Here is a 20,519-nt window from a genome sequence, read left to right as displayed (position 1 = left end):
TGAGATCTAGGAAGAGCAAATATTAATATCATCATTCAACATATAAAAATAATGATAACTCAGACTTTAAATTACTTGTCAAAGGTAATTTAACAAGGACATGGCAGAGTCTGTATCTCCAGATTCCTAGTTCATTTTTCTTTTCCCCAAGCCAAGAAAATTTGACATTAATAATAGACCAGTAGCAGAAAATACATTTTGGCTCTAACCAAAGATAAATGTCTCAATAATCAGTTATTTCTTTGTGTGAACTTAGCACTTTTTTTATGTCAAGCATAACATTGCCAACCATCCTATGTTGTGAGGATTATAGTTTATGATGTTTATCAAACTATTCTTTCTACAGAAATTTAAAAATGTTTATTTCTATTTTGCATGAGTTGTTAATTCATCACAAAACTTTGTAAATACTCATTTTTTTAATAACTGTGATTGACGTATGTCTGCATCTCCTCCACATCCCACCCTTCAGCCAAAGTCTTGCAAAGTGCCAGAGGCCCCTCACCCTTCAGTAGGAACTACTGGATAAGTTTTACTTGCATTCATTTCGTTCAAGAAAATAGTTTAAATAATTTGGCTTGGAGTCAACTCTTCTATTATAGAAAAATTGATTTTAATTCAAAATTTTAGAATTGAGAGGATTCTTGGACATCTATAGCCTAAATGAAATATCCTTAGTTTAAATTTTATACTTTGAAAATTTCAGTTCCAATAACATAAGAAACCAAAACTGACTTAGTTCATTCAACAAATAATTACCTACTTTGTCTCAGTCTGTAGCTAAATATCTTTCATTTTGTTCTTCAGTATCTCAACCTATTTTTGCTTTTGACTGATGAGATCCAGGGAAGACTGAAAATACATGTTAAAATTCTTAATGTTTTCCTGGAATTTTCTCATAAACCAAGCCTATCTATAAAATCAAAAACCAAGCCAACATCTATAAAAAAGTTGGAAGGCCTTCAGATTGCAACATATATTGGGATCATGTCCCTGTAGACTATGTGCAATGTTCTCTGGTTAGAATATTTCTATTTTATCTTTGTCTCATCCTTGGTTTTCCTACTTAAAGGGAGAACAGAGTGAACTCACTTAAGTGTCATGTAAAGAAACCAGCAAATCAAGCCCTGAAGACACTGAGTATTTCTCTTTGATTAATCCCAAAGAAGCCTTGAACCATTTGAAGATCTTTCTTCCAACTCAGTCTAATTACTAACCCAGGGAGTCTACACAATCCACTTATTGACTCTGGATATGAGAAACAAAATGAAAGCTAACAGCAAACAGCAGCCACAGAGCCATAACTCTTCCACTGCTGCAGCCCAGTTTCACATCCTCACCAGGGGTCTGTATACTGGAAAGAGAAGTTAGAGGTCCACTCAATCTTTCATGCCCTGAGTTAGGAAGTCTGCATATCAAAGCCATAGTCAAACTTTGAAATTGAAGAGATACAGGAGGATTAGAGCATAGATATTTTATTTTATGATTTTTCTGTTAGCTGTGCCAACAACTTAAATTTTAAACTAAGAGAATTTTTAAAATGCCTACTTACATGTTTGCTTCCTGCATTTCCCTCAGCTTCAACATATATAACCCAGGTCAGCTGTAAATTCTAAAGTCCATATGCACAGGCATTTTTGAGGTATATTCAATACAAGAATTACTGTTTTCTAGAACTCAAATGCATTCTCTAGAAATATTTTACCATCTCTCCAGTTACTTCCCTCATTGTTTTTCTTTTTGAAAAATTAAGGGATGTGGCATAAACCAGAGCTGTAATTACTCATGTGTTTTTCAGTGATGACAAGGTAAAATCTTGATCTAATTCATTACTCCTTTCTCTGCCAACTATCCTGTTATACTTCCCTTTCTTGTTTTAGGAACCAGGTGAGACTGGACAGAGAAATGTAGTTGTTTAAAAATAGAAATCATTTATTATCTTCATTTATTACGTTTTTGTCTTTAGTTTTTCCTTTTTAATTAAAAAAATTAATCATTACAAAATATAGTTGAAACTCCCCCGTATAACTTACCCTGATCCCATTTGCCTCCCATAATTTGGCCAGAGGTAAATTATTACTCTGAATATGGTGTTTCTCTTTCCATGCATGTTTTTCACTTTTATATTTGTAAGTGTCCAATATTCATATGGACTATTACTTCACATACTTTAAAATGTTATGTTGATGGTATCATATTGTACGTATGATTCTGCAGCTTACTTTTTGTTACCTAACATCGTTTTTGAAATTTGTCCATCTTGCTGTATCTCTAGAAAATTTAGTATCCATTTTACAACTATACAAACAATATAATTTGGTTTTTTTTTTGTTGTTGTTATATAGGTTGTTTTCAATCACTCACTTTTGCAAATAATGCTGCAATAAATGTTTTGGGACATGTTTCCTTAGGTTGGAAATCCTGGATAGTAGAGTATGCACATCTTCAACTGTTTGTGATATTGTGAAAATGTTTTCTAACTTGATGTCAATTATCTATCAGTTGTGTGTGATAGTTCTTGTTTCTCCATATTCTTTTTCCAACACTTGCTTGTATCAGTCTTTTTATTTATTTTTAATTTATTTTATTTAATTTATGTTTTTGGCTGTGTTGGGTCTTCGTTGCTGCACGTGGGCTTTCTCTAGGTGCGGTGAGTCGGGGCTACTCTTCACTGCGGTGCGTGCGCTTCTCATTGTGGTGACTTCTTTTGTTGCAGAGTGCAGGCTCTAGGCCTGTGGGCTTCAGTAGTTGTGGCACGTGGGCTCAGTAGTTGTGGCGCATGGGCTTAGTTGCTCTGCAGCATGTGGAATCTTCCCAGACCAAGGCTCGAACCTGTGTCCCCTGCATTGGCAGGTGGATTCTTAACCACTGTGCCACCAGGGAAGTCCAGTCTTTTTAATTTTTGTCACTCTGAAGCCTGTGAAATTTTGTCTCTTAATTTCCTGTTCAAGAAAAAGATTGAACATCTTTTCATATGTTTATCTGTCATTCAGCTTCCCCTTTCTTAAAATCATTTGTTTGATACCCTTGCCTGTTTCATGGATTCTTTTTCCATATTTTCCTGCTAACTTCTAATGCAACCTTTGTCATATATCACTTCCCCATTGTCATTTTTTATTGTGTCCTGTGCCTTTCATCCGGATACATTTTTCTTCTTGCTGAAACATATAATTTAATAGTTATTTAAGTTAGAGCATGGGTGTTAAATTCTCCTAGGCTCTGTATACAAAAAAATTTCTTTATTCTTGATGTAGTTTAGCTGGGTATAGAATTCTGGGTAGTCTGATTTCCCCTCAGCACTTTCAGGATATTGCTCCATTGTCTTCTTGCACCAATTATTGCAGAAGAGAAAGCTTCTGTCAGTCTAATAGTTATTCCTTTGTGGATACCATGCTTTTTGTCCATTAGTATCTTCTAAACTTCTAATTTATTTTTATTTATCCTTGATCATCTGCAGTTTCACCATCACATATCTAGGTATGGTCTTAGTTTTTTTTGTTTTTTTGTTTTTTTTTTGCGTTACGCGGGCCTCTCACTCTCGTGGCCTCTCCCATTGCGGAGCACAGGCTCCGGAAGCGCAGGCTCCGCGGCCATGGCTCACGGGCCCAGCCGCTCCACGGCATGTGGGATCTTCCCAGACCGGGACACGAACCCGTGCCCCCTGCATCGGCAGGCGGACTCTCAACCACTGCGCCACCAGGGAAGCCCTGGTCTTAGTTTTGAATTATCGTCTAGGTACTTGGAATGCTTTGTCAATCTGTGGATTCATGTCATTCTTCAAGTCTTGGAAATTCCCATAATGATTTCCTCAAATATAATGCCAATCATCCCCTCCGTATGTTTCTTAATCTCTTAATCTCATTAGTTACAATCTCTCCACCTCCATACCTGTGGTAGTATTGTCTCACTGTGCTAAATCATGGGACAATGACACAGTATCATCTTTCAATTTACTGACTTTATTTAATTTTTATTAGTACAGAATTTATCCCATCTATTGAAGTTTTTCAATTAATTAACATTAAATTTGATTAATTAAATTAATTTTACCTAGTTTAACCAATTAAATTAAATGTATTTTTTATTTTTAAAATTTATACTTATTCTATATGTTTCTGTTTTATTGCCAATTTTTGTTTCATTATTCCTTAATTCTTTTTTTTTTAAAATTTAATTAATTAATTAATTAATTTATGGCTGTGTTGGGTCTTCATTTCTGTGCCAGGGCTTTCTCTTGTTGTGGCTAGTGGGGGCCACTCCTCATTGCGGTGCGCATGCCTGTCACTATCGCGGCCTCTCTTGTTGCGGAGCACAGGCTCCAGACGCGCAGGCTCAGTAATTGTGGCTCACGGGGCTAGTTGCTCCGCGACATGTGGGATCTTCCCAGACCAGGGCTTGAACCCGTGCCCCCTGCATTGGCAGGCGGATTCTCAACCACTGCCCCACCAGGGAAGCCCAATTCTTTTTTAATATGTGTAATTCTTTCATTTATCACTTTGTATATCATAGCATACTGTAAATTTTTGTTACATTGCTACATAAAATATAATATAAAATATTATAATAATTTTGATGCCTATCTTTTTTAGCATAGATTTCTTTGTGTGTTCTAAAATATAAGCCCTAGGCCAAATTTTGTTTTCTCATTGCTCTATTTCTTGTTTTTTCCTCACTGCTTTGAGGCAGTTTAGCATCCTTTCAGCTCACCAGAATCTGCAGTCTAGAACCAGGGCATATAACATTATTTTGGTGTTCTTCATGTTGTGGATGGTACAGTGGTTTTCAGAGATTCATTCTCTGAGTCAGAGGGTAACTAAGCTTGGTCCTTGATAGTAAGAATGTGTGTCCCTTGCCTGTATCCTTAGGCCTCCATATGTGCTTTTTTTTCACAAGCAGGAAGAATCTTTACTCCAAGCAAAGAGTCTGGCTCTGGGCCATATCTAATGTAGAGCAACTCAAGCCTTCCTCCTCTACAGGGGCCCAGATTCAGTGCTGTCTCCTTTCAGACCCAGAGCACAGGGGCCCCATGACTTCAGCCTACTTCCCTACTTTGAGTTTCTGATTAATGGAGACACCTATCTTATTTTTGAGCCTGGAAATATACTTCTGTTTTTCTTTTCACTTTTTGGTGGGAGCACAGAGTGTATGACAAAGGAGGACTTTACTGCATTATTTTTACTAAAAATCCTACCATGAAGTTCCCATGTTTTCTTTTAATAAAAAACTTAAAAATGACATTTAATATCATTATTATTTCCTCATTAGGCGTTCCATATAATAAAAACTGATGTTCAAATGGAAGAATATTTTCTGTTCCTTCATTACCTTTGAACCATTCATACAGATCATAAATAGGAAGATTTTTAAAGTTCTGGATGTGGCTATCTTAGAAGATGAAAAAACAAAAGCAAATGTGGAGCAAATACTGTTTCAAGAAAGCAGAGGTAGCCTTGTACTTACTAGGATCTGCTAAGTGCTAAGAGGTGCTTCTTTCTGCGATTGTTCTGTTTTGAGGAACTAAAACTAAAAAAGCTGTTGAGTCAGTGATCAGTATCCTTTGCTCTCAATGTGACCAACCTAAGAACATGTGTCTTCTGACATAGCCCTCTTGAGGAAGATGAACATGGGATTAGTCCCTCACTTCTGATGGCAGGAGTAGGGAAAAGGGACCAGTCCAGGTCCCAGGCCAGAGCTCTTGTAATATGTATTGATGATAATTTGAGACCTGACCTGATGGTTCAGCTATATCCAAGCAGGCCACTGAGGTGAGCTGGCTGCAGCAGCCACCCATGGTCCAGGAGGATGGTTACCATTACACCCACTAACTTAGTTTGAGTCTCCATCATTTCTTTAGTAGGAGAGCAAAATTTGCCACCCCAAAATGTATCTCTTTGGCATGAGGAGTAACTTAGGCTGAGTATTTTTAAGAAAAAGATGACTCAGGAAGAACCCTTAATCTTCCCCATAACTGCCTAAAAGAATTTAGGTAGAGGGCCTGTTCCTGGAATAGAGCTATCACCAGAGGTATTTGCACAGAAAATGGGCTGGAAGTGGCAGGGGAAACTCAGCAGGGCCTGGAGATCAGAATCCACTCTGTGTCCCATTGTCTCTGCATGGCCCAGCAAACATTTGTTCACCAAATGTTTACTTTTCCATCTCCAGGTCAATTGCCTTCCTCCCCTTTGTAGTCCCAGACCACTACCCTGACATCCTCTTTTGTCTTTAGCAGAAGATGGTCTTTAAGGTGAAGGTTTTGGCCATTTTGATGAGTTATCAGTTTTCCTGGGTCTCTCCCATGTATACATGTTATTACATTTTAGTTTTGATTTTCTCTTACTAATCTGTCTCACATCAATTTAATTCTTAGGCCAGCCAGAAGAACCTAGAAGGGTAGAGGAAAATTCTTCCTCTATGATACTTTCCTGGAATATTTAAATAGCTTTCTGAATTATTCTTCCTGCCTCCAATCTCATCTTAATTTTTCTTATTTACTTCTGTTCAAAACTTTTAAGCCTGCAGGCTACTTGATACTCTCACTTTTGTCAGAGTCTCTGGCTTACACCTGTCACCTTCACCTCACTGACTTTTCCCCTCCTGATCTCTTTTGTTTCTCTTTTGCTCCCAACCCGTTGAGTACTTTTCTATTTAATGCCATCGGTATTAATTATATTTATTGATCTTATACCAGGTGCTACACACTTTGTTAAGGAGTTTATTTAAAAATGTTTTATTACAAAAAAATTTACATTATTTAATAACACCCTCTACCAAATCAGTAATCTATAGCCCGCAAACCAAATCTGGCCTGCCACATGTTTTTGTATGATTTATGAGCTCAGAATGGTATTTACAGTTTAAAATGGTTGATAAATATCGACAGAAGAATACTATTTCATGACATATGAAAATTATATGAAATTCAAATTCTGGTGTCTTTAAAGTTTCCTAAGAACACAGCCATGCTTATTTGTTTACATATTATCTATGGCTGCCTTTCTGCGGAAATAGTGGAGTTGAATGATTGCAACATAGATTATATGGTCCACAAAGCATAAAGCATACCTAGGCCTTTACAGAAAAACTTTGCTAACCTCTGGAATAGATTATAAATTAGAAAACTAAGAGAATGTAATAATCTGCCAATGTCTACATTATGGTTTCCAGTTTTCTTTGGCTCTAAAGTTCATGCTTTGATCCACTATTCAAAATATCTGTGTGATAATTTGTCCATTCCAATGCAGGATTCAGGATCCTGTGGCTTGCAGTTCTGTTACAAGAAGGAGATTTCCCCAATCAAATCGTATTATGTCATTTCTTTGCATTAAGATGTGTCCTCATTCCTCGGCTCTTAGAGGTTAAGGTCTAAACTCTTTTGTAAAGTATTCAAGGCTCCTCCCACATTTTCTAGCCACCTTTCCCTTTATTTTCTGTAATCACAGGTTCTTGCCACCTTCACTCTTGAAGTTCACAGGTGTGCCATGCTATGCACATATGCCCCCATTCTTTTTACCTATGATTCCCTTTAACTCTGATTGTGACATCTTCCACTCTTTATTCATTTGGCAAGTTTTCAATAATTTTTAAATAATTGTTTCTTCTTCCCAGTGCTCCCTAAGAAGGCTGGGCAGTCTCTTACATAATTCTTTTACAGCACTTATATATTTGTAATGTTTTGTTTGTCTTTTCCACTACTATGTACAATCTCTGAGTGTGGATATTTTATTTTTATTTCTCTGCCACCTAGGACATGGTGTAAAGAATGTAGGTAATACATAAAATAAAAACTCATGCATTATTTTTATTATCATGGATGAATTTGTATGGAATATTATATTTGTAGAGTGTCCCCATGTGTGTTCTGCCATGTTTACAGCCACTATCTCTAGGACTTTGCAAACACAGGAGACAGTAGTGTGTAAATAGCATTTCCCAAATTTCTAAGCAATTGTTTTCATGTATTATTTTATCTATTGAGAAACTACTCCTTCTCTCTAATGTGCACATTATATACTGAAGGTTCTCAATCAATTAAATATTAATCAGAAGTCAGAGCCTAAGGGTTATGAAACCCTTTTGAACTGGCCAGATGACTTGTTTGTGCTGCATTTATTCTTTGCCATGTTCCTCAGCTTTCTCTGAGAGTGCCAGACTCAGAACAACTGTAGAGAAATATCAAAGGACTGCCCCAGGGCCAATTGCTCTGTCATTGCTTTTTTCATGAAGACAAAGATCTAACACAGAATAAATGACTGTAACAAATGTACCCTTTTAGCCTCAATGTGTCAACTCTGGGAGCAGATCCTACAAATGTTTCCTAAACTTCCAAGAAAAGCTTCCCCTTAGAAAAATAAAGATGACAAAAATACATCATTAACTGATAAATAATGCTAATTTTAGAGCTCAAAAGTAATCTTAGTCATCATGTATTTTAATACTCTCTTTTTTTAAAGAAGGAAGCTGAAACCCGTCACCTCATGCCTAATGTCACAGAAATATTTGTGCATTAACCCCCAGTTTTTATATTCCCAACCTATTATTGCTTTAAAAATCTGGGATGGTGTAATTGAGTATTTAAAAATAGAGTAGAGGGTGAGAGACAATAAACCATCATTAATCAATTTTTACTCTTTAGATATCAATGCAAATTTCCTCTTCTGCTTAAGATGTAGAAAACTGCAAGCCAATGCTATCCTCCTGTTAGGGGAAACACTGACTAAAACCGCCCGCCTTGGCCAGGCACCATAGTAGCCACTTGCATGAGTTATCTTAAACAGGAAGTCCTAGTAAGGAATGTGGAACTAACAAGCTACCACAAAAGGAAGAATTCAGGGAAGGTCAAAAGGAGGGAGGGGATGCCAGTCCATATGTCCTACCAACCTCCCAGAATCCTCCTCGCTGGAATCCATCTTGGCTGAGTGATGCCAGGAAGGACCGTGAATCATCACCATAAAACCCGAGACTGTGAGCTACGTGGCAGAGCAGTTCTCCTGGGTTCCCTTACCCTTCTACTCTCCACCCAGGTGCCCCTTCCCAATCACATCTCTTGCTTTGTCAGCACATGAGTTTCCTTGGACAATTCATTTCCTAGTGTTAGACAAGAGCCCACTCTCAGGCCCTGGAAGGGGTCCCCCTTCCTGCAGCATCCCAACATCCAACAGTGAGAAGAAAAAGCCGAATAATCCATGAGACACAATTTTTCTTGCGTCTATCAGAGAAATAAGATTGCAAGGCAACCAAATGAACTAAATTCTAAAGACAAGCCCCTCTGAGGAGAAAAGGGACACATTAACTGTTTTACCTTTAGTAGGTCATGGCAGAAAGAAGGGGCACCATTAAAGCAGGAAAGAAGAAAGCAACTAAAATTTCCCTGATCCAGAAAGGTGGAGTGTGTTCTAAGTAACAGTTTAGACTGCTCTGTCTAAGAAGGTAGTTACAAGCCACCTGTGGCTATTTAAATTAAACTTAGAATGAATCAAAATAAAATTAAAAATGAGGGGCTACTGTATTGGACAATGCAGATATAGAACATTTCCATCATCCAAAAGTTCTGTCCAAAAGTATAGGACAGAGCTGGTTTAAAATGAGTGGGGCTCCCAGGCACAAGTGGAGCCCACTTCTCTCTAGCCCTTTACATGGGCCTCCGTCAGGTGCTCAGGAGAAATACTGAGGGCGAGAGAGCTACCCTCCTACCCTCCAGGGCACAGGGATGCAAGTGATAATTAGCACCATTAAGACATCAAGGAGAAAACTTAATTCCCTGGACTTTTTAAAAATACAAAGCAAAACGCTTAAGCGAGAGGTAGAAGTTCTTTCCCTCTCAGTTTTCTGGCAAAGATCTTCCTCCTTCTGGGGGACAGGTAGAAGTAAAAGATGTATATTCCTGAGTCAAGGGCAGAAACAGCCTTGGACCCATGATCTTCATGCACTGATAGAAGGTAGAGTTCTGCTACTATGGGGAAGAGGCAGGAGACTCTCCAACCCAAGACCATCTACAGGTTTAAGGTAGACTTTGTCTGTGAGTGTATAGCAAGGGGTAGGAATGCTGAGAATGCCCCACTTAGCATCACAACATCTGCCTAAGCCTGAGGCTGAACGAGGAGAACCAAGATCCTCCCCCATCCCCCCCAAAGTTAGCACTAGTAGAAAGTCCATTGGTAAGGGAGAGGCAAAATCATGGATCCCTTCTGTGGTGCATGTGTTCAGGACTTGCTGAACATTGAGGGTAGAACTGGAACACTGAGAAACACCTTCTGTCACTGCTGGCAACCTACCATTGACCAGAAGAATTTGAAGTCTGTGATGAACTGTAGGTTAATAGTACTTTAAACTGAGCTCAACTATTGACTAGAGTGACCCAACTCCTCACACGAACAGCCTAGCAATATGGAAGATTTAAGTTAAATTCATGATCTAAAAATAAATGATCTAAGCTTGTACTGTTTAAATTGGTAGCCACTAGCCACATATGGCTATTGAGCGCTTAAAATAAGGCTAGTGCCACTGAGACACTGAATTTTAAATTTTATTTATTTTAATTATATTTAAGAGTAAAAAATGTGTAAATTTTTATATCCTGATTATATACTTGAGAAATAAAATATTGTCTGCCTTATCAGTAAACAAAGGATGTCACAGTCATCAGCGATTGCAGCCACCGCCAAAGGTGAGCTGGTGAGCCCTGAGGAAACTCAGGATGTGAAAACAGAGGATACAGGCCCCAGATAGCTGAAGTGCGTATCAAAGGAATGATTTCAGTGAGCCCAGACCCTTGCATCTTCCCACACATAGAAAAACGTTAAATTCCTTAACTAGTTTTATTAACAATAATCTTTTGTTCCTACTACCTGCCTTTTGTTGCAAAACTCCTATATATCCTAGCTCCCCCCTCACCTCCTTGGAGCAGTTTTCTCAGGGTTACTTGAGACGCTGCCTCCCGGGCTTGAAGTCCTCAGTAAGTCCACCGAAGAAAACATAACACTCAACTTTTAGGTTGTGCATATTTTTTTTAGTCGACATACTGAAACAATAATATTTTGAATGTAATGGGTTAAGTAAACTATGTTATTAAAATTAATTTCACCTTTTCAGAAAGTTTCTTAATGTGTCTAGCAGAAAATTTAATATTACCTATGTGGTTAACATTCTATTTTTATTGGCTAGTTCTAGTCTAAACACTCCAATTAAAAGGCAGAGATTTTCAGATTGGGGAAAAAAGCAAAATCCAACTCTATGCTGTTTACAAGAAACCCATTTACATATAAAGATATAAGTAGGTTAAAATTAAAAAGATGAAACAGGTATACCATGAAAATACTTAACAAAAGAAAACTAAAATGTCTATATTAATATCAGCCAAGATAGATCTCAACACAAGGCATATTATTTGGTATAAAGGGTGACATTGTATATAGATAAAAAGGTCAGCTCATCAAAAAGACATGGTAAACCTAAAAGTATTGTATTTGCACCTAACAACGTAACAACAGAACTTCAAACTAAAGCATAAGCTAAAAGAAGTGAAAGGAGAAATAGACAAATCCATTCCCTCTGTCAGTCATTGTTAGAACAAACTGACAGCAGATCGTTAGGGTAGAGAAGACTTGAACAGCCAACCTGACCTAATTGGCATTTATTGAAACTTCACCCACCAAGTGCTCACAGAAAGCACAAGAGAGGCCATATTCGGGGCCATAAGACAAATCTCAACAACTTTTTGGGCATTGAAATTGCACAGAGCATGTTCTCTGATCACAACGACAGTTACCTAGAAATCAATAAGAAGATCTCTGCAAAATCGTCAAAGCTTTGGACATTCAACAACACAATTCCTAGCCCACGTATCAAAGAAGAAATCACAAAAGAAAACTGAAAACATGTTGAGTAGAACTTACTGCACATGCTAAAATATGAACAAGATATTCCAGAAATCTTTCACCATCTACTTACTTAACACATTTCTTTGTGAACCATTAACTAAAGGGCCGACTCCTCCAGCTTTGATCCAGAGTGGCTGAGTGCCTGCTAATGAGTGTTGGGTCAGCAACAGTCACTAGTTTTATTTTGCTCTGTGTCTTAGCCTTTTTTTCCTGGTTCCTTTTCTTGTTACTTGCTCAGCTAAATTGAATTAATATTTACTGATCACCATTTAAGCATAAGGGTCATGCTAGGTCATGCTTATGAAATTATGAAGATGAGTAAGGCAGAGCTTCTGATTCCAGGTGTTACATTATAGGCATTATACGCCTAGATCTGCTGCCTGGTTCTATTAGCTCCTAATTCGCCATTTCTGGAGCTTGTTTAAGACAGCATTTTACCAGGCAAGTCCCTTCCTTTAATTCAGCTCGGTCCTAGATTTGTTCATTATATGTATAAACCTTGAAGGTCTTGGGTCTGTGCCATGCCTAGTTTTTAGAACTCAGTACGGATCCTGGAACTCTGCCAAGGGAAACGTTAATTAATTTTTGACAGACATGTTAAAAATATGTCCTCTAGCTTGATTCTGAGTTCTTGCTTCTTGGTGTTTCTCTTTCTTTTTATCCCAACAGAAAATAGCACTATGTCCTTTTCCTTAATTGTGGCCAGAAAGATCACGTATAGATGGCAATTAAAAGATTGCAACCGGGGTGGCGCAGTGGTTGAGAGTCGCCCTGCCGATGCAGGGGACATGGCTTCGTGCCCCGGCCCCAGTAAGATCCCACGTGCCGCGGAGCGGCTGGGCCCGTGAGCCATGGCCGCTGAGCCTGCGCATCCGGAGCCTGTGCTCCGCAACGGGAGAGGCCACAACAGTGAGAGGCCCGTGTATCGCAAAAAAAAAAAAAAAAAGAAAAAGATTGCAACCACTGGAACAAAGAGCAAAAAGAACTTTGCTGAGACATTGCATTGCTCTAGTGATAAACTCTACCATCTTATAGATAACAGTTTTTCTTCCATACATCAACATATACAGTAGAGCCGAATTTTACTTTGAGATTATGTATTAAAGGCAGAGAGAAAAGTGAAAATCATATGTAGTTAAAACCACTCCTAAAAAATTTCTAATATCAGCATGACCTCTTAAGACATGTGCTACTAAAGGTTAAAATGTTAATGACTTTTTTTTCTTGGCATTTTTCTTGGGCAAGCCTAGGCTAGTTTGAGGGTGAGGTGAGGAATAGCAACTGATAAATAACGATATATTTTACTCTCTCTCAACTAAAAATATGTAATTTTGATTTTTTTTTTTTTTTTTTTTTTGTGGTACGCGGGCCTCTCACTGTTGTGGCCTCTCCCGTTGTGGAGCACAGGCTCCGGACGCGCAGGCTCAGCGGCCATGGCTCACGGGCCCAGCCGCTCCGCGGCATGTGGGATCTTCCCGGACCGGGGCACGAACCCGTGTCCCCTGCATCGGCAGGCGGACTCTCAACCACTGCACCACCAGGGAAGCCCGTAATTTTGATTTTGAGCCAGCTAAATATTAGCATAAATTCATTGCCTCAAAAAGCAATTTGCTTAATATGAGAATATGTGTTCTAGAAAAAAAAGTTATAATCATACTATTAAATTATATAGCAGCAAATTACATCGTCCAATCATGAATCTGAAATTGTCATTCAATCTCAAAATAGGTTGACTTTTTTTGGTTTAAACACATTTTGATTAACAAAAGGTTACAGTAAAACGTGATCCAGCTTCAGCAAGGGACTGTATTCTTAAGGTAAAGCAGAACTTTGAATCTTGTCACTCGATTTCAAGGCAATTGATCTTGCCATTCTGGGCTCTGTTTTCATGAGAACCCCCAGGGGAATATGCCCAACAAAGAGACACAGAGAACAATATTGCACACGATGCTTACTTGTTAACACAGTGATTGATCTGGATGGCTTGGTAACCACATTTCCATTTACCACTACCAGAGTGATTACATAATACAGGCCGTGATAACTGGCCTTAAAGATAATGGGAGGAGGCAAAGTACTGTTGAATTCCTCAAATTCGAAGAAGTAATTTTTTGATTCACCAGTTATCTTCACCACATACACGGATGATGGACTCATGACATCTGAAGCTTCTAAAGAAACAGCGATGCTATTATCATCTTGGACAGTTACATGGAATGTTGTAGCACTCTGTTTAAGGAAAGAGAGAAAAAGGAAATGGAGGTCAAATTTCAGATTATTTTGCAATAAAATTATACTGAGATAATTTCCCCAAAACTAGTGTTGTGATAAGCATTGCTTTGTGAAATAGAGTTACATAGGTATTTTAGCGTACAAGGAAAAGCAGAAAGAGGGAGATTAACCCTATTGTGGCAATTGATCTTCTCAGGATTTTTTACTTTTAGCATTCTTCTTGATTGAAAAGCTGCTTCCAGTTCATGGATTGTGCCATGTAATAAACACAAAATAAACACCATGGAAATGCGTAATTATAAATGAATGAAAATCATCTTGGCACTCGACTTCCAGAGAAGTCCTATGGAAGGACTTTGTTTCACCTATGTTGAAGAAGCTGTATGGTTTGAAGAAGCACTATTTTACTTTGGAGGGAGTAGTCCTGCCATAGTCCTAGGAAAATTCTAGAAGAATGTTTGTTTCAAGGGAGTGATTTCCTCTCTGATGTCTCTCCTGTCAGTTCTGGAAACTAAAATAGTCAGGGCTGAGAAACCTGTGATAATCCTCATTAAAGGTTAGCCAGTCCTTAATATGAGAAATTAAGATGCTCTTTGAGGAAAGGACCAGACTCAGGAACCGCGGGCGTTGATGGAAAAATCAGCAGTTAGTGGACTGAAAACTTTGCTCCGAGTCTCCAGATAAATGCTCATGAACAGTATTTGAAAAGTCATTTGTGTAGTTGGTTTAAATATTCCTTCCTGATTTTTTCCCACACTCCACAGGCAGAATCCGTCCTCTTCTGTTCTCTGGTCTTGACAAGACTCATAGACTTTCTAACATTTGCCGTTCTGTTTTTAATTTACCTTCTGGGTATGCAGTGTCCAGGACAAGTTATTTCATTGTTCTGAGCCTCAGGTTTCTTTTCTACAAAAGTGGGACAGGAAAATTGCTGAAACTTGTCAAGGACTTACAAGGATCCAGGTACCAAGCTAGGCAGGCTATAAACACGATCATCTCATTTAATATTCAGAGTTATCTCACGAGGTAGATATTATTATTTCCATCTCAGTTTGTCACTGTGCAAACTGAGGGCCAGAAAGATTAAGTCACTTGCTCCAGGTCACACATGTAGTTTGGACTTTTAACCACCGTACATAAGTACCAAGACTGAGCTCCACTGTTGTTCTACATGTCTTTGCCTTGTCCTCTTGACTTATTTTCCTAACATCGAGTCTGACAGACAGGATATAGCTGATAAATATTTGTTAAATGAATGAAAGGATTGCCGATTGCATTAATTATATGTGAGCATTCTCCTCCTAGGATTAATCTACTTATTGATTTTTGTACCTCACATATTGTCAGCAACCAAATCAGGTGTGCAATGCATCAATCCTTTAAAAGATACTGTATAGACCTAAAAACATACTGACTTTTTTTCCTTCTTATTTCATTTTTTAAGAAGTCTGGTTTTTAAAGGTCCTAGTACCTATAAAGACTATCTGGGCATTAAGAGAAGTTTAATTCTATGTTAACATTTAGCAGACTTAATTGTGTTCACGCTATTCCTATTACACTAGACTGTAAGTCCTCTAGGGCAGAGATTGCATCTTATTTCTAGCTGTGTCTCCAGCTCCAGGACCAATGCCTGGCATATGCCAGGTGGTTTGTGATCTGGGCAGGCCTGGGAAGATTTATGTAACCCGGAATTGTCAGTACGGATTGACTCTTTAAATGTCCTTTATCCACATTTGTCTCTCATCCTCAGATACATGGGCAGATTTCTAAAACAGAGTTCTGTACTTTGGGGACCAAACATAAAATGTGACCCTTTCTCCATTGCCAGCGATCAGGTGGAACGTGAGGCTAAACCAAGTGTTGAGTATCCAATAGCACTGAAATCTGGTTTTTATTCATTATTGATTATAGAAGTTGATTCACTAACTCAGAAAATAATAAGTTTACAGGCATCAGATACACAATTACTAAGAATTTTTTGCTCTATGTTTTAACAGCCAATAAACTGGAAGTGTTTATGATAATGAAAAGAGGAAAAAATAAACTCAATTTCGTAAAGTGTTTAAGAAATCTGTGTCTCATGTGTCATGATGCCTTGTAGACAGTTAAAGCCTCCAGGAAAAGGAACTAATCTTCCAAATGCTAACAGCAGCTTTGGGGATGATTGTTATCAGCCATTAAAATAAGCATTGGCCCATGTGTTCCCAGGTTGCCAAAAATAAATCAGGGCGGGCTAATCAGATTCAGTCAGTGGCACTAATGAGAATAAGGCAGCAGGCTAAGTGCAATCTAGGCAGTGAGCCTAAAAGAAATGTCATCTATGTTATTTTTTTCTTCTCTGTCCCCTTCACTTCAGCTTTTCCTAGAATCTACATTCAGGAGAAAATTCTGAATGTATGTTGCAGGCACGTCATCCCTGCTGAGAAGCAGAGCAAAAAGGAAGTATTAAAAGTAATCAAAATGGATCTGGTAAACTTAGGTAAGGCCAATGCTGATTTATTTGGTGGATAGAAAACTATTTAAAACTTTTTCTTTTTCTTTTTCTGAGACTGGTAAAGGTATTGCTCAACTCTGCAGTAAAAATATTTTCACTGAAATGTCCTTTGCATAACGAAGTTTAATATAGAAATTTCTCTGGTCCAACACCCTCATTTCACACTTGAGAGAACAATGGTGCAAATGTCACACAGCTAATTGATGTCAGAATAAGGTCTAGGATCCACACGTTCTGATGTCCCTTGGTATTTCTCTTTCCTGAACTAGAGGTAAGTTGCTTGAGACAGAAGAAGGGGCCTAGGGGTTTGGCTTCAGCAAGGAAGCGGGAGCCCAGGAGCCTGTCACCTGTTCTAAAGCCAGTCCTGGGACAGAAAAGCTATTGGAGACAGAGTGGACAGCATTAAAGAGGAGAAAAATGCAGGATGAGTCCCTGCGATGTGGGTCAAGGAAGAGAACTAGCCACAGATACATACTGAATAAATCCCAATTTATAGCTTAAATTGTTTAAGTCGGACTTCCAAAATTTGCAGCCAAAGGTCCTGGTTGATACAAGAAAATAGTTCAGTGTTATAGACATGTAGAGAAGATAGCAATTCATTCTGCTTCTGCAGATGGATATGAGGGAAGGTTTCAGGGTAGAAGGGATGCTTGAAAGATACTCAGGAGTTTCCCAGGGAAACAAAAGTGAGGAAAGTCATCTGGAGAAGTAGGAAGAGACTCCAGGTTGCTCTGGAGTGGGTAGACAGTGCTAGGATGCTCAGAGGAGAGAACAAATAGCCCAGTGCAAGTTATGCCTTATTAAGGAATCTGGGTATTTTTAGGCCAAAAGAAATCATGCACTGTTTGAATGCAGGAAAGTGGCATGATTAGACAGATCGCAGTTTAGAACGGCCAATATAGTTAGAAGGATGGGCCTAGTATAGTTAGGAATTGGCTGACTGAGCCCATCTAAGGTCAGCAGACAGTAAGGATGTTGTAACAGTTCACATAAGACCTGACCAGAGTTCAAACAAGAGCTGGCTGCACCAGATCTGCCCTTGTGACCTGCCGGTGTGACATGCTTCTAGAACATTATCAGTGCTTCAGCTGGCAAACCAATCAATGATTAGTATTATTAGAGAGGGCATGTTAGAGGAAACACTTAGAAAATTCTGCTGTGCTAAGGTTACCACATAAGAAGTGATGGGATGCTCAATTCTTTTAGATAGTAGTATTAATGGTGTCTGGTGCTTATATAGCACTTAATGGCCATAATTCTCTGCAGACGTTATGTAATTCATCCACTTAGCCTCCTGTCCAGCTCCTGGGAAACCTTTCCAGCAAGACAGTCTGTCCTTTCAGTTCCTTCAGGAAGATTAAAGTCCCAGGGCAGCCCTGATACTTTCTTTCTTTCAGAAACTGTCAGAGCAGAATTTGGATGTGGATTTCAAAGACTAAGGATGGCCTCCCCCTAATCTCCCATTATTTATTCTATCATTCTTCAGAAAATTTTGAGCAACCAGCGTGTATCAGGAATGGTGCAGGACATTGGGGATATATTCTATTTGGGAGTAAAGAGAAAGACAGGCCTTGTGTGACTCTGTCCTTCCTAGAATTGTGTCTGACCCATAATCACAGCAATGATAATGATTTCAATGATGACAATATTATATAAAAGAACATCAACTTACATCATGCTTATTGCATGGTGCCAGAAACTTCTCTGAAGCTCATACAGCAGGTTCTTGAAAGCTGCTTGCTGAGTGAATGTGCTTACCAGCTGCTGTGTACTGCCAGACTTCTTTATGTGGGTCTTAAATGTACCTTTTCAGGTGGAGTATGTCAGTTCTCTCTTGGTGCCTGAGTCCACATTCACGCCAACACTGCCTTTCATGTTTTACATGCTCAGATACATCCATTTCTGTCTTTATGATTTCATGAGACAGAGCCCTCATCTCTTTTGCCTCTTACTTGGTAAAGGGAAATGTCTGGCAGGTAATATAAATGTGTGAAACAGTCAAGTTTAAGAGGATTGAATGATGGATTAGTTAGCAAATGGGAGGGTGCAGGCATTGTCTAAAAGCATCATTAAAATCTGGCCAAAGAAAACACATTTGTTTGTCTCTAGGCAAACATAAAATAAAGGGTATACTGGATTTTGGGACTGTGGATAAAGATGTACCTTCTAGGATAATGTAATATCATGGAAGTCAATGGAATATGGTTTCAAGAAGAAAGTGGGGGTCAGTGGTGTCACATGTTGCTAAGAAATGAAGGGCAAGGATTGAAGAAAAGTCATTAGACTTGGTCATCAGGAAGTTAATAGTAACATCTTTAAGAGCACGTCCTTTACTAGTATAAAGTAATGAGAGCACAAGGCAACTTTTTTTTTTTTTTTTTTTGCGGTACGCGGGCCTCTCACTGTTGTGGCCTCTCCTGTTGCGGAGCACAGGCTCCGGACACGCAGGCTCAGCGGCCATGGCTCACGGGCCCAGCCGCTCCACGGCATGTGGGATCTTCCCGGACCGGGGCACGAACCCGCGTCCCCTGCATCGGCAGGCGGACTCTCAACCACTGCGCCACCAGGGAAGCCCACAAGGCAACTTTTAAGGAGTTAAAGAGTAAAACAAGCTACATACCCATAGGGTGGTTAAAATTAAAAAGACAATAAATACAAAGTATTGACAACAATTTAGAGCAAGTGGCATTTTCATTCACTGCTGGTGGTAGTGTAAATTAGCTTAAGCATTTTGGAAAACTGGCAATACCTACTAAAGCTGAATATTTACATAACACGTGACCCAGCAATTCTAGTTCTAGGCTCAGCAGAAATGAATGTGTATGTGCTCCAAAAAGCATGTCGAAGAATGTTCATATTAGCTTTGTTTTGGGGTCATAATAGATTCATGGGCATTGATTATATTGTAAATAGTTTAGTTACAAATAAATAAAACATGCCATACCAAAAAAAAAAAAAAAAAAAAGAAAACACATTTGCAGGCCAGTCTTAGCCCGTAGGTTACTGGGTCACAACCCTTGAATTTGTTGCATTTGCCATCTCCTTGATTAAATAGATTATCTTTGCACCTTCAGCTTTCAATCTTACTCTGCTCTGCCCAACCAGAGTGCAGAATGATAAGTCAATTTTTACCCATTAAGCATTAATTTAAAATAAATACTAATAATATTTCCTTAGCAAGTTGCCGTGTGTGTGCATAAGTGTGTGTAAAATAGCATTTTATTGTATATATTAATGCAGTAATTATTTCCCGACTGTCAATATGGACCTGGGGTAGAAGCTCTATGGAGCTCTTAATTTTGGAGATCAAAGAAAACAACCTTGAGGAAAGAATTCAACCTGGCATTTTTAAAGTGGAAAGAAACTTAGGCTGAGGAGATATGCCAAGATTTTATGTGATAGGTAGGATAATAACAAGAGCCACATATCACATTTTATATTTTATAAAATGTTTTAAAATAGATTTTTTCATTTCATCCTCAGAACCTCCCATTAAGTTATTATCTCACTTCACAGATGAAAACACTGAGGCACAAAGGTAGCCCAAATGCTACCTTTCATACCTGTCCTTGATTGGTGGTGAACTCTCTCAGCACAAACTATGATTTATGCCTCTACATTATGCTTGAGAGATGCTCAAAAAGTGTGACATCATGAAAAAAAGCAGTTTTGGAGATAAAAAGAAATTTTGGAGGTAGGCCAATGTGGGTTCAAATCTCACTTGAGTGATAGTCTCTCATTTTAATTCTTTGAGCCTCCTTTGCTTCAGGTAACTTATGGAAAAGCTAAAACCTATTACGACCAGGTTTTGGGGGGAGGGAAGTGAGATTATATGTGTACATTACCCAGTTGAGTACATGATATTTAGTAGAGCCTCCAAAAACAATAGCTAATTATTTCTACAGTATTTATGACCT

At 38.6% G+C, this 20,519-nt stretch overlaps 1 protein-coding gene across 2 annotated transcripts in view; it reads right to left on the bottom strand.

The window, feature by feature from the left end:
• Positions 1–20,519, bottom strand: part of PTPRO (protein tyrosine phosphatase receptor type O) — a 230,956-nt gene that overhangs the window by 96,321 nt on the left and 114,116 nt on the right. For both annotated transcript variants that reach the window (XM_029205425.1, XM_029205426.1), the window contains exon 2: positions 13,832–14,105. In XM_029205425.1, coding sequence (XP_029061258.1) covers positions 13,832–14,105 — 274 coding nt within the window. The remainder of the gene's footprint in view (positions 1–13,831; positions 14,106–20,519) is intronic.

The sequence above is a fragment of the Monodon monoceros genome, unplaced genomic scaffold (assembly GCF_005190385.1).
Source record: "Monodon monoceros isolate NGI ecotype Baffin Bay Population unplaced genomic scaffold, NGI_Narwhal_1 Super_Scaffold_6, whole genome shotgun sequence".
NCBI classification, from domain to species: domain Eukaryota; kingdom Metazoa; phylum Chordata; class Mammalia; order Artiodactyla; family Monodontidae; genus Monodon; species Monodon monoceros.
Note: the sequence above shows the minus strand (reverse complement) of the source record. Positions and strands in the feature narration are given on the sequence as shown.